This window comes from Rhipicephalus microplus, chromosome X (assembly GCF_043290135.1).
Source record: "Rhipicephalus microplus isolate Deutch F79 chromosome X, USDA_Rmic, whole genome shotgun sequence".
NCBI classification, from domain to species: Eukaryota; Metazoa; Arthropoda; class Arachnida; order Ixodida; family Ixodidae; genus Rhipicephalus; species Rhipicephalus microplus.
The window spans coordinates 70,757,265-70,771,891 of record NC_134710.1 but is presented as its reverse complement, the minus strand read 5'-3'; the positions used below and the strand labels follow the sequence as shown (position 1 = coordinate 70,771,891).

The 14,627-nt window shown below is 42.3% G+C and overlaps 2 protein-coding genes across 6 annotated transcripts in view; both read right to left on the bottom strand.

The window, feature by feature from the left end:
• The window catches only part of LOC119175931 (hexosaminidase D), a 26,199-nt gene extending 14,350 nt beyond the window's left edge, over positions 1-11,849 (bottom strand). Inside the window, exons 1-2 of one of the 3 annotated variants that reach the window (XM_037426972.2) lie at positions 11,712-11,849; positions 8,655-8,714 (exon numbers count right to left, since the gene is read on the bottom strand). The gene's annotated coding sequence lies outside the window, so the exon portion shown is untranslated. Of the gene's footprint in view, positions 1-8,654; positions 8,715-8,839; positions 8,978-11,711 lie in introns of those variants that run through there. The other 2 variants (XM_075877116.1, XM_075877115.1) reach the window with 2 other exon arrangements.
• Positions 8,803-14,627, bottom strand: part of Nagk (N-acetylglucosamine kinase) — a 29,209-nt gene continuing 23,384 nt past the window's right edge. Inside the window, exons 9-10 of one of the 3 annotated variants that reach the window (XR_012886826.1) lie at positions 14,374-14,627; positions 8,803-11,851 (exon numbers count right to left, since the gene is read on the bottom strand). Coding sequence is in view for 2 of the 3 variants with exons in the window: in XM_037426979.2 (XP_037282876.1) it covers positions 14,449-14,627 (179 nt within the window). In the remaining variant the exon portion in view is untranslated. The other 2 variants (XM_037426979.2, XM_037426978.2) reach the window with 2 other exon arrangements.

Below are 14,627 nucleotides of genomic sequence, written 5' to 3'. Positions count from 1 at the left end.
CAGACGAAACTTCATAACCGCCCATATGACTGCAAGACACTCTTTTTCCGTTGTGGAGTAGTTGGACTCGGCGCGAAAAAGCGTCCTACTAGCATATGCAATCACACGCTCTGCTGAGTCTAGCCACTAGACGAGTACAGCGCCTCAACCCGCATTGGTGGCATCTGTGTGGACCATGGTAGGAGCATCCTCATCAAAGTGAGCAAGCACAGGCGGAGTCTGCAGGCGTTGTCGGAGATCGTCCAATGCCGCTTGTTAATCATCGCCCCATGTGAACGAAACATCTTATGTTGTGACGATAGTTATAGCGCGAGAACAAAACGATGACACAGAGACAAGGACACGAAGTTGTCTCTGTGTCGTCGTTTTGTGCTCGCGCTATAACTATCGCCACGCCATACCAACTAGCCCAAGCTGCCACACTTTCAAGTTCTCTTGTGAGTCGTGTTAACACGTCGAGACTATGTGGGAGAAATTGGCAATAAACCTTAGGTAGTATGCGCATAGGCCAAGGAAACGCCTGACTGCTTTCTTATCTGTTGGCACTGGAAATTTTCTGACGGCTGCAATCTTATTGGGATCAGGTCAAACACCTTCATGGCTCACCACATGGCCTAAAAATTGGAGCTCCTTGAAACCGAAATGACACTTGTGGGGTTTCAGTGTCAGGCCGGCAGACCTTATTGCCCTGAAAACTGATAGCAGCCTGCTCAGGTGTTCCTCAAATGTTTTTGAAAAAACAATGACGTCGTCCAGATAGACCAGACATGTCTGCCACTTAAGGCCTGACAGAACGGTATCCATTAGTCTCTGAAATGTTGCGGGGGCTGAGCACAATCCGAAGGGCAAGACTTTAAATTCACAAAGCCCATCAGGCATTACAAAAGCCGTTTTTTCTCTATCTCGCTCATCAACCTCAATTTGCCGATACCCACTTTTGAGGTCCATTGACGAGAAGTAGCGTGCATACCTCAGCCTGTCGAGTGAATAATCGATGCGCGGTTATGGATACACGTCTTTCTTTTTTGATTTTGTGGGGTTTAACGTCCCAAAACCACTATTTGATTATGAGAGACGCCGTAGTGGAGGGCTCCGGAAATTTTGACCATCTGGGGTTCTTTAACGTGCACCCAAATCTGAGTACACAGGCCTACAACATTTCCGCCTCCATCGGAAATGCAGCCGCCACAGCCGGGATTTGATCCCGCGAGCTGCAGGTCAGCAGCCAAGTACCTTAGCCACTAGACCACCGTGGCGGCGCTACACGTCTTTCTTTGTCACCTGGTTTAGCTTCCGGTAGTCGACACAAAATCGCAAGCTTCCGTCTTTCTTTTTAACCAGCACTACCGGCGATGCTCAAGGGCTCTTTGATGGCTGGATGACGTCATCATCGAGCATTTTCTTCACTTGTTCCTGGATTGCTTCACGCTCTTTCGGTGCTACGCGGTATGGGTTCTGTCGTATTAGCCTTGCTGTCTCCTCCATTATTATCCAGTGCTTCGTCAGTGGCATTTGACTGACCCTCGAGGTCGATGAAAAACAGTCTTTGAACTGGTGAAGAAGATCTACTAGACGCTGTCTCTGCACTGGTGATAAATCCGTGCTTACGTCAATAGGTGGTGGGGCTGACGTGGCTTGTGGCTCGTCCGGTTGCACTACACAGCACTCGCAGATTTCGGTCATCTCGTCGAAGTAGGCAATTGTAGTGCCTTGTGTAATGTGTCATCGCTCGTTGGTAAGATTCGTCAACAGAACCTCCGCTTCACCACACACAACATTGACGATACTTCTGGCAATTGCAACCCCGCGAGAGAGTAGAAGCGTCAATACTTGTTCAGCAATTCCTTCTCCAGTATGCTGCGTGCTGCACGTGACCGAAACAAGGCGGCACAATAACGGAGGTACGGTCACGTCGTCAATGACGCGCAGAGATTTTCGATGTAGCGCTGCGCTTTGATCCACTGAAAAGGTCGGTACACCGTCCGGTATATTGATGATGGCACCATATTCACGCTAGAAATCCATCCCTAAGATTGCCTGTTTGCAACACCCGAAAAGAATAACAAAAGTTGCGATGAAGGAGGCATTCGCTATCTTCATTCTTGCAGTACACTTTCCGGTAGGTGTGGGTAGCTGTCCTTTAGCTCCTCTATTCTGCGGTCCCGTCCATTCCATCCTAACCTTCCTGAGCTTGTCTGCCAGACTCTCACTCATTATTGAGAAGTCCGCGTCAGTGTCAACCAATGCCGTGACGTCATGTCCGTCAATCTTAATTGCAACTTCGGCAGTCACAATCCTATCTTTCGTCGAATCATTGATAATTTGTGTCTCTTCGCTCGGCAGTATTGAGGGACTTTCACCACTTCGACGAGTCGCAACCATCCCCCTAAGGTCGCTGCTTTTAGTTTCCCAGGCGTGGAATGTGAGATATCCCTCTCAGCATGTCAGTGGTGCTTTGTCTAGAGGACGGAGAATAATGCCCAGGAGAGGGTGAGCACGACTGAAACTCGGGAGGAACATCCCGCGGGGTCATGACACTCATGTCAACGTCAGGCGTTTTGTTGAAATGGTGTCGAGGAATAGTGGAAGAAAATCCTTGGTGCCCTGCGCCGCGATACGGGCAGTACCGAACGATGTGGCCTTCTTCCCCACAATGAAAGCACAGGGGCCTATGGTCAGGGGTACGCGAGATGACAGTTGTGCGAAGTGTTGGCCGCCTTGGCGTCGAAGTTTCTCTGTAGTACCAAGGCGCTGTGGTCGGATGTTGCTGGTGGTACTGATGCGGTGTCGGCACGTTCGCTGGCTGTCGGCGTACTATGTCTGCATAGCTTGCCCTGGGGGTGCTCGTCTACGGCTCAGGAAGCGAGTGCGCTTACATGATTTCCTGGCGCACAACTTCTGTTACTGAGGCAATTGTGCAGTCATTCGGGTTGGCGACGAGCTTCTTGACCTCTTCTTATACGATTTCTCGTATCAGTTGGCGCAAAGAACCTTCGTCGGGTGTTGTTGCTGTGGTCGTGGCTGCCGCGCTGATCGGTGCACTCTGGGTTGGGCGGTCGTATTGCCGGTAGCGTAGATGCAGTGCGCGTTCGACGGATGTCGCCTTCTTGAAGAATTCATCAACACTTGTAGGCGGGTTTTGTACGAGACCAGCAAACAACTGCCCCTTAACGCTCCGTATGAGGTGGCTAACCTTTTTGGTTTCGGGCATATTGGGATCTGCTTGATGAAACAGCCGCGCCATGTCCTCAACAAACATCGTAACGAATTCATTTGGTTTCTGAATCCGTGGCTCGAGGAGACGCTGTGCGATTTCTCATCTTTCGGTGCTCGCAAACGTGTCGAGAAACTTCTGCCGTAACTCGTCCCAAAACGACCACATGCGATTCGTAAACCATGTTCGGGCTCTGTCCTGAAGCGGAAAACACATGTAGCCCAACTTCTGTGTGATGTTCCACTCGTTAACATTCGGTGTGTGCTCGAATTCATCGAGCCAGTCACGTGCGTCCTCATATGTGTTTCCGTGGAAGTCAACCGGAAGTCGAGGGCTCAAAACAGTCACCTGTGTCGTGCTTGGGCTGGACATGTCGGGGCCTGTGTTTCCAGGCGCAGTCATGCTTTCTGGCACGGTCACGCTTTCGGCAATGGACCAAACTCTGGGCTGAGGCCTAACAGGCGGCGGCTCCTGCGGTGAACGGGGGTGTCGATGCGTGGAAGTCTTTCTAGACTAGATGCGGGGCTGTTGTCAGGCGTCCCGAACATGTACCCAGCGCCTCCACCAGTGTCGCAATGCAGAAACCGCAGCAGTTGAATACCGAACCACTCGCTTTCATTGTACCAGAACACTGACAAACTGGTGATGATGATGATGCCTCCACTATGGCTCTTGCCCACTCAGGGGGATTGGCCAAGAATTGAGGATATAAAATTTAAGTCCTTTCGAATGATACTTAATCCTAACAGAAGGAGGATAAGCACACGTAAATACAAAAAGAGTACAATATTTTTTTTTTCCGTTTCGACCAGACAAAATAATATATATCTCGAATCGAAATCGCAGTAATTTTGAACACGTTTAAAATTTATGTTTAGAATTTGCTTAATAATAATGTAATAACAAATATGCAAATTGTAATTTAGAGGCGCATTCAAAGTGGTCGGATCAGAACCTCGTCTTTCTCTCTCGCTGCACGTGCTCTTTGTCGTTCTCTTGGTGCTGCATATTCAATGCGGCAATCTATATACATATACATATATATATATATATATATATATATATATATATATATATATATATATATATATATATATATATATATATATATATATATATATATATATGTTTGTGTGTGTGTGTTCACTGAGTACATATACAAGTTATATTTCGCAGCAAAACAAAATGCACCAACGCCTGCCTACACTTATGACACTTAATAAAAGAACTGCACCTATAATAGTAAACATCGTGATAAATTTTCTCGCTTGCAACGCGTTATGCCAATATAATATTAGGAAAGCAGCACAACTCATGCTGTAGATACAAAATGAGAACTGGTTGCAGTGAATTTCAGCAGAGTAACAGACGGGCAATGTATACTATACAACTGGCACTTTTAATATGTTCAAGATAACCCCTTTCGCATAAAGTTCTTGACTAGGAGGTACAGGCGTTCTTTCAACTCAGCTCCCTGGCTCGGCCTCCCGGAGCTTGCATAAAAGAAGCAAAGTGAGCGTGAAAGCACGTGGTTAAAACAAGAAAGCCTTTCAGAAAGCATTAATTATCTTCCGCAAAACTGGGATGATAAAACTACGTCGTCACCGATATAAATGTGGTGACATTACTTATAATCGGGTTTCTCATGAAACAATTGAGGGCGTGTGGACTAATATGAGGAAGAGTGCTCTGGATATAGAAACTGCCGACAAAACGAGCGTATGATTTGTTCGCGGTTTTGATACTTCCCCTTTGTAGCTCGCCAGTAGCCACTTATGTAGCGCCGCTCAAACCCCTGCTTGAGTGAAAAGCTAGGTGAATCCGTGCAAATTCTGATTGTACTACATGTTTTCTTTTTTTTTGTTGTTGTTGGCAGGCTCTTGAAACAGTGAGTGTCCCGAGACAATTTATGCGTGTCTGCATATTTACTCGTGCACTATTGCGCTCAGCAGGTGTGAATACACTGATAAAGGCTCTGAAACGCATTAAATACGCTAAAAACAAGCAAATACACGCTTTCGCAGGCTACTCGCGCGCGCTCCCAATGCAGACGCTTCTGAGATCTTCAGTACCATGCGACTCCAGCGCCGCCGCTACTGTCACCCGCCGGAGAATCAGCAGAGATACGGTGCGGCCACAGACCGGCGTGGTCACATCATTCACTCCACTGCCCCCTTCTAGTACACTGTAACACAGGCGAGAAACTAGAAACAGCGGTGGTGCGGGTCTGTCGACTTGTCCCATTGGTGTTGTATTTATGGCGTCGCGGAGGTTTGTTGTTGGTTTCAATGAGGTACTCGTGCCGTGTGTTTCTGTGTTACGTTACTGGTTGTGAAAAACCGAGGGAACAGGGAACGTTTCCCCAGAAGCGACAGCGTGTTTTGACTATCATACACACTGTCACTTCCATCGCCACCCCCGTCTCAAATGTGATAGCTCTTTCGTACGAAGTCAACAGTAGTGTTGTGTTTGTGAGGCTTTGCTTGAAATGCGCTAGCCAGAAAAAAGCTGCACATGCATTTTGCATATGCCTTTACTTAATTAATTGGCATTATGGCTGGAAAATGAGCACACTCTTTTTGTTCATTTTGTACTATTCATGAAGCCGATGACTTTTTTTTGTTTTACTGAAATGTAGTAGGGAAGGTGAAAGTAGAAGAACACACAACTTGCTACTGGTGGCAGCTAGCTCTCTCCTCTCACCTAGGAATTTGTAAATATGGGCTCGCCAACATTAAACCAAAGACATAACATAGGTCTGGGAGTTATATTTGCACTGATTTTTTTTGTCTTCTTGCTTCTCATAATTTCATGTAGGCTTTAACCAATGCATAAAGTATGTGGCACTATTTTTAATTCATTTTTAATATTGCTCACTAAATTGATAAGATCTAACCGACAGTCATGCTAAGGAAAGTATAGGGGATGTTATTAAAACTAATTGTTTGTGATCCTCAGTTAAATCTAATTAATATTGTGTTTAGCAAAGAAAATGAGCCCTTAAATGTACACTTCTTTCCTTCGCTGGATTGATGTGACAAATTGAATGTGACACATTTGTCCCCAATGCTACACTTTAAAACGTGCAATTTTATGCCTTGCTTTTGCAACTGTAGGTAAAAATGTGATATTACAGTCCTGTGTTCAGCAAGAGCAAATGCCCACTGATTTTTTAGTTAAAATGTCACTCTTGCTGTCTGTTTCTCTCTCTCTCTCAATATATATATATATATATATATATATATATATATATATATATATATATATATATATATATATATATATATATATATATATATATATATATCCATAGTGGGCAGCGCACAAAAGGAAACACACAAGAGAAGGAATCAGGACAAGCGCTGGTCTAACAACTGAAAGTTTTATTTGAAAGAAAGCATATATATACATGTGTACACAGAAAATCAAGTGCTACGCAAGATTACTTCCGATCAATGAAACCAATCTCCTGTTCAGATAAAGAAACAGATGGCTGGCTAACGCAAATGCCAACACTCTTCGCCATGTGGTAAGCCTCAGCAATCTCACGTGTCCTTTGATTATGATGGCGGTCGATGATTGCGGTTTGCTCAAAAGAAGGAATACAACCGCAATCGCGGCAATGGCTGGCGAGGTGAGACAGAACCCCACCCTTTAAAGAATTTTCATGCTCCCGTAGCCTAATATTAATACATCTACCGGTCTGTCCTATGCAGACACTCCCGCACGAGCAAGGAATTTTATAGACTACCCCGGTCGAACATGCGGTATACTTCTTAACGTGCTTGATTGAACACGTGTTATCAACCGCCCTCGTAATTCCCTTAACGCGTCTATGAATCTTGCCACATAAGCTACCCAATTTATTCCCACTTGAAAAAACAACGTCAACCCCATACTGCCCCCCAACTTTCTTTAATCTATGTGAAATGGAATGTACATAGGGAATCACTGCAAAACGCTTTTGCAGTGATTCCCTATTTTAGGCTACGGGAGCATGAAAATTCTTTAAAGGGTGGGGTTCTGTCTCACCTCGCCAGCCATTGCCGCGATTGCGGTTGTATTCCTTCTTTTGAGCAAACCGCAATCATCGACCGCCATCATAATCAAAGGACACGTGAGATTGCTGAGGCTTACCACATGGCGAAGAGTGTTGGCATTTGCGTTAGCCAGCCATCTGTTTCTTTATCTGAACAGGAGATTGGTTTCATTGATCGGAAGTAATCTTGCGTAGCACTTGATTTTCTGTGTACACATGTATATATATGCTTTCTTTCAAATAAAACTTTCAGTTGTTAGACCAGCGCTTGTCCTGATTCCTTCTCTTGTGTGTTTCCTTTTGTGCGCTGCCCACTATGGATAAGTTCCAACTCGCCCGCCTTTCGGTGCTACAACAGTATATATATATATAGTGGGAGTAATAATTCAATGGGCCAGTTAGTTTTCGTGAAGGTATGGGATATGGCACAATGGGAACGTTGTCAACAAGGATAAATATATTTATTTCCCAACAGTTTCGGGAGGGGTCCTCCCTTCATCAGGGGATGAGTTATACACTCATCCCCTGATGTTATATAACTCATCCCCTGATGAAGGGAGGACCCCTCCCGAAACTGTTGGGAAATAAATATATTTATCCTTGTTGACGACGCTCCCGTTGTGTCATATACCATACCTATATATATATATATATAAGGGACAGAAGTGTTTAACCTATGGGCTCGTTTTTCCGTGTTTTGACACAATATTATTGAGATCTAACAGACAATAATGCCAAGGAACCATTCCTTGGCATTATTGTCTGTCAGATCTCATTAATATATATAATCATGCCTAGTGGCAGCATTTTACAGCCATTTCTGCTTATTATGAAGTCTTTCAAAGCCATATTGCCAACACATAGGCAGTTAGTATCCAGCAAAATTGGTTGCTTGTCTTTGTCAAATGTGTCTCTTGGCATGCAACATTTTTTGCTTACTGTTGAGGCTTGGTTTCGGACTCTTAAAATAAAATAGTAGCACCGAGGTGCCACGGCAGTTCTAAGCAGCTATTTATAATATATAAAGGTAAGAAAGTTTACAGCTGCTTGCTCATTCCAGTACAACTTGTGCGCAGTGCAGTAAATAAAAAAAATTTCAGGTGGAAACAAAAACTGAATAAAATAATCAAGGTTTTGGGAAAATAGAAACCACATCAGTGTACCCTAACCATAATACCTTTAAACATTACAGTATAGAACAATGAAACGTCATCAAGAGAGCTTTGCCTAGCTTATGATGAAACATTATAACTAATAACTATGCAAATACAGTACTATTACAGGATTCTAATGTACATTTGATTATGGCACACTATTTTGAAGACATACTTTCATGCTACAAATTGCTACAAGTTCAAAAACACAAATACAAACATAGTGAAAGACATGTTTGTTGCTCACCAAGCTTCAGATGTCAGTACTTAAGTTTTGGTAAATCAGTACGGCAGTTACCAGTTAAACCTAAAATGAGGTTCAGGGGAGTGGATAACCAAAAGAGTGTGCAAATATGTTTCAGTACAAGGTACAGTGCAAAGCGTGCCAACACATCTAAACTTCATAGCCTGATGTTTAATAAACATACTCACTGAATGTAATGCAAGCCATCATACACTGAATCTATTTGAAACAGAAATAAGCATTAAACATACATATATCTGTACTTTCCAGCGAGTGCACTTATCACTTCAGCAGGTGGACAGGCTTTTACTCTGAGAAGGCTAAACAGTAAAATGTCTCAAAACGTGGAGCCCAGGTTCTAGTTCCAAAATTTTTGTTCGCATGTCATTAATCTTGATTTGGCCTTTAGTTGACAGCATTTCTTTAGAAAGCAGTCATCCAGTTGTGTTCACTCTAAATGCCAGAAAACTTGAAAAGGCTCAGAAACCGTATGAAGACAGCCGTTCTCAATGGTGAAAGGTACACCCTAGCCTAAGTTGCTGAGTGACAACTGCTGCAGTGATGGGTTACGACCATGTTGTACTGCAAAGTCAAGGCTCTTTGCCACGAACACCATGGGTCTGTAAGGTTTGCCTCAGAACAGACTAAAATAATAAAAGCATTAGCAAATAAAATATGAAAATAACTGGACAGGATAAATTCTGCTGCTAAGGTACTTCTTCCCGTACAAAGTACTCATATTATCATGCCCTAACATTCAATTCTACAGTTCAAAAGTTAAAAAGATGCTAACTAAAGTTTCACACGAATCTGAGGGTTTCAGCTTGAAACGCTCACTAAAACTAAAACAAAGAAATATAATGAGTAGATTAAGAATCATGTACCATGCACAACATGGTGTCAAACATGACATCCTCAATACAATCAGAGCTAAGATCGTCTCTAACCCCATTATCAACACGGACCATAGAAAACGCCGAGCAAAAGCACTGGTCAAAGCACACAACATGAACAGTAAATCTTTCTTTGTAGATGCTAGCCCATACTCTGAACAAAAGGCTTACACTGCTGTCCTGATCGGCACATCTGGCATTTGTATTAATGTGTGCTCTGTCATAACAAACAATATAGAGGAGGCTGAGAAGGTAGACATAGCATGACTATCGCCTCCAACAAACACTCATTCATTCTGAGCTATTTGCAAGTACCCATAAAAAATTTTATGCAAGGACAGATTTCACAACAAGCCCTTAGAATCATCGTTAATAACCAAGAACTATGCAAAGTAGATGAACCCAAATACCTCGTATAGTTCCTGGTGCACACAGAGACTGATTTACCAATCCGAATGAGCAGGCTCATGAGTTGTCGCGAAAATTAACCCCCTGCGCAACCAACCACACTGTTCGGTGATCATCCCTGGCGCCGCTGACGTACCACGCAAAGACCGATTTAAAAGCTACACAGAATACATGCAACACTACAGAAAAGCAAGGTGCGACTTTCCCGCACATCACCAGAGTCTAAACAGGCCAGAAGCATCGGAATACCGACAGCTATAGACTAACTCTTAACCAAACCCTGTGCACCTCCACAGGAGCTGCCCACACTTATACCCAGACAATAAATGTACGCTATGTGTAACAGAAAATGCGTCTTGCAAAACATATGTTATGGGAATGCCCCAAATTATCAACAATTTTTCTTGAGGCCCTCCGGGACTCTGGGAGCAGTGGCGGCTTGCGCTGCTCAGCTCGGGGGTCAAGACCGAAAAATGGGCTATCCAGCAGGCCAGGGAGGCTGTACAGAGACAAGGTCTCCCAGTACCTCTTTGGCGGTCTAGCCCAGATCACAAACATGCCGGATACGAAAATAAAGTTTATTCATTCATTCAATCTGAGGCTTGCAAAGTAGAAACAGCTTTAGGCCAGCAATAAATTAGCATCTAGAAGAACCTCTTGAATGTTGGTCTTCCTGAATGGCTGCCCATTCAAGTGTTCTTACTTAAAACATTTACACTTAAAGTAAAACCAAAATGTACATATTTTTCAATTGTAACCAAGTTTATATATATATATATATATATATATATATATATATATATATATATATATATATATATATATATATGGTTTAGTTTTTCAGCTGTTTGAATGTGTGCAGAGAATGTGTGCAGAGTTAGGGTGGCAAGACATAGTAGACTTTCGTTAAACAGAACCTGAAGAAACCAGGAAAATGTGTTCCATTCAACAGGAGTTCCATTTACCGAAAGATGAACAAGGGTGGAGACTTTTAGAAACCAATTGTGCTGGAAGCAGTTGTTACATTTAAGCAGCAGTTCCATTCAACAAATTTTTGTTTAGCGAGTGTACTGTTCTAATCACATTTTTTTGTCTAATCAGTTTCAAGTTTACACGAAAATTGCACGTAACAACATCCTATGTTTGCACTGTATTCCTCATATTTCACGGATGATTTCTATGACAATCATGACAACTTGTTCTTCAGTATCAAAATTTGCAATTAACTCTTCTGACGCAATTTCAGAAAGGTGACAAGGGTAAAGGGCCAGCTCATTCAGGGGTCACCTGCCTACGGTATAATAGGTTACAAATTTTGACAGACTGCTTCACTAGAACTAAGCAAACCATTTTAGGCAGATTTTAACCATCAATGCTGTCCAGCTTTGAGCCTCACAGTATCAAAATTAGATCACACAACTACAGCACAAAAGAGAGATTGCCAGAAGGATCAACTTATTTTAATCATACATATTGTTATAGGACTGCAACGAGTAATAAAATTAACAACTATATGTCTTAAATTTCAGATCCTCTAACTCTACCAGTCAAGTTTCTATTTTTATAGAAAGGCTTGCTCTTGAAAAAGCACTAAACTTTCCACACCATTTTTTTTGTTTACAGCTAATAAATGCTGACATTTCACTTACTTAACTCCTGCAAGTGGTTACAATAAAGCAGGAGAGAGTGGGTGAAGGTTGCAAGAAATGGTTTGCCAGAAACATGAAAAATCTGAACAATCATAAACAAATAGACATACTTGCCATCCAGAGGTTCCATTGAACAGTACTGATGTATCGGTGCAATAATAACAAGTGTCGAAAACAGATGTATACAAATGGCAGGGTAAGAGTGACAACTGCATTTTGTCACCTTTGTATAACACAGAAAGAAAATCATCTGCAACATAACAGGTAATTTCAGTAGCTTTGGCCATGCATAGTAACACTCCTGGGCATTACAGATTTCTCATTTCCCAGCCACACAACATTTGTTTGATGGGAAATGCATCTGATCGGAGTCAAATTTCTTAATAATGACTGGCTCTTTTTTGCACGTTATGGAAAGGGGCCATTTGCAACTGACATGGTCAATGTTGACCAGGCAAAATTTGATAAAAGTGAAATAAATCATGTCATTTTTTCAGCCACAACCATAACATGAGACAAAATATAAATATTAAATGAAATTAGGAATTAGGCGAACTTTCTAAGTAATATGTCTGTATAGTCATTTAGTATTATTATTATTATTATTATGATTAGTATTATTCTAGTGCTATTATTATTCTGTGCTATAAGTAGCTATGTTCTATGCTATGTTTCTTTGTATAATTCAATCATGTGTTTTTTGCTTTTTTCTATTTTTAAACATTGTATCCAGTTTGATGTCCTTTGTCGCTGTGTAACAGCTTCGGCAAGCATGTAGGTATGTCACACAATTGGTCCCTCTACTAGCCAGTTAGGCTATGGGACCAAACAAGTGTTTGCGACGTTTTTTGTTACATGGATGTGAAAGTTACAATAAAAAAAAATTGTATGTGGTGTTAGAGCATAAAAGTGAATATCACACATGCCAGCCTTTAAATTTCACATACATGACACTGATCTGTATATTGCGGGAGGGGAGGTAAGGTGTGTGTGTGTGTGTGTGTGTGTGTGTGTGTGTGTATATATATATATATATATATATATATATATATATATATATATATATATACACACACACACACACAAACACACATCATCATCATCAGCCTGACTGTGCCCACTCCCATGATCCGCCAATCAACCCGGTCTTGTGCTTTCTGCTTCCACTTTATACCTGCAAACTTTTTAATCTCATCAGCCCACCTAACTTTCAGTCTCCCCCTGGTGCGGTTTCCTTCTCTGGGAATACAGTCAGTTACGCTTAATTACCAGTGGTTATCTTGCCTAAACATTAAAGGTGATTTACTTCTAGATGAAGAAGAATGCGGCAACAAACTTGGCACAACAAGTGCTGTCAGGCAGCACACTGTTTTGGTCAGCGATATTCTCCTAGAACTTGAGTGTCGCTAGTTATGTCTGCTTCAGGAACTTTTGTATAGACTTACACGAGACAATAACACCTCTTGCATCCTTCCACTATTGGAAGATTGCTGACAAATGCTTTAAGGACAGATGAGTGAACATAATTTGTCCGTAAAACTTGGCTCAACATTCACAAAATAACAAAATGAGTTCGAAACGTGTGTACACTCAGGTCTCTATGCTTTTCTTCTGCTTTTTTTTCTCCAATATGCTGTGCAGCACATTTTTTGAAAAATATAAAATGGAATGCATACTGTGGATGCGTACACTGTAAAAAGGGCCTGAAGACGTCTCTAATTGCTCCCCCCCCCCCCCCCCCCCAAAAGATGGGTGTATCTTCCAGCCAAATCAGCCAAAATTTCTCGAGTGGCCCGGGTGAACAAGTACTCCCGTATTCACAAACACTTCTTGACTACATTTTCATCCTTCGCTTTACAGAGTTGAGCACTGTGCCACTGCTCAACTGAAAATTATGCAGCACTTCTCAAGAATCTCTGCAGATTATCGGCGATATGCAGTGACTTGCTCTGCCAGAAGACTGCGCTCCCATTGGCTTTCTCAAGTGAAGGTGAAGCCTTGAGTGGAGGGACGTTTCGGAATATGGGGGACATATCTTTGGCAGGCTTGAGTTATATGTTGCACTGACTTGCTTATTTCTCTCTTCTAAAAGTATCAGAAACAAGCATTGCTCTAGAGCAAAGTTTCAGAGCAAAGATACCCTTTGATACACTGAGAGGCATCGTTCACTCAAGTGTTCATGTTCATCCAGCACATCAAAACATCTAAGGTTCTGTTTGAATCAGCTGTTTTGTGATGCAGAACAGCAGTCTGTGAACCATTATAAAGTGTTCTGTCTACTTCTGATGACCCCCTTCACCGAATAATATGTGGCGACCCTCCTTGGAATCATGACTTATACGTTGAAAAGCACGGGCACACTGGACTTGAAAATGTGGTGATATATGAAAGTATACTTTTTTTTAAATTCGCAAATAAAAACTAAAATCACCACTGCTCCAATAGACTGCACAAAGTGTATTGCGATGCATATGCACAGCCACATGCTCAACGTAAACCACATTAGGAAAACAAGTATTCTCTGGGTATAAAAAGGCAAAGAAGACAAGCCTCTTAGAGCAGAGGCTTGAGTTCACAAGTGAGGGTACACTGACATAAAAAACAAAATTGCAATGTCAACCTTCAAGGTTCAGAAAAATAAAAAAAGCACTAAGGCACATATTTTTCATCACTCATTGTTATTATGTAAAAAATTTTTTGTCCATAAACATGATGGCATCCCTTGTAGTAGCTTCGCTGCTGAAAAGATGCTATTAAAAATGTAGCCCATACCTTTTCTAGGTAACAACCAAAGCTTGATTTCCTGCCACCCATTATAGACATGCTCACAAAAAGATACATCCAGACCTAGTTTTGCTCGCTGCCCCATTTGAAATGGTATAGACGCCTGGAATTCTCTTTGAAGTTGATAGGTAGCTTGCAGTCAACCAATGAAGCCCCATAGAATGCAGCTCCCAGTGCAGCCGATACAGTTGGCTGGAGGAGACTGAACTCTGAAACTTTGGGGCAGAGCACTTCTTCAAAAC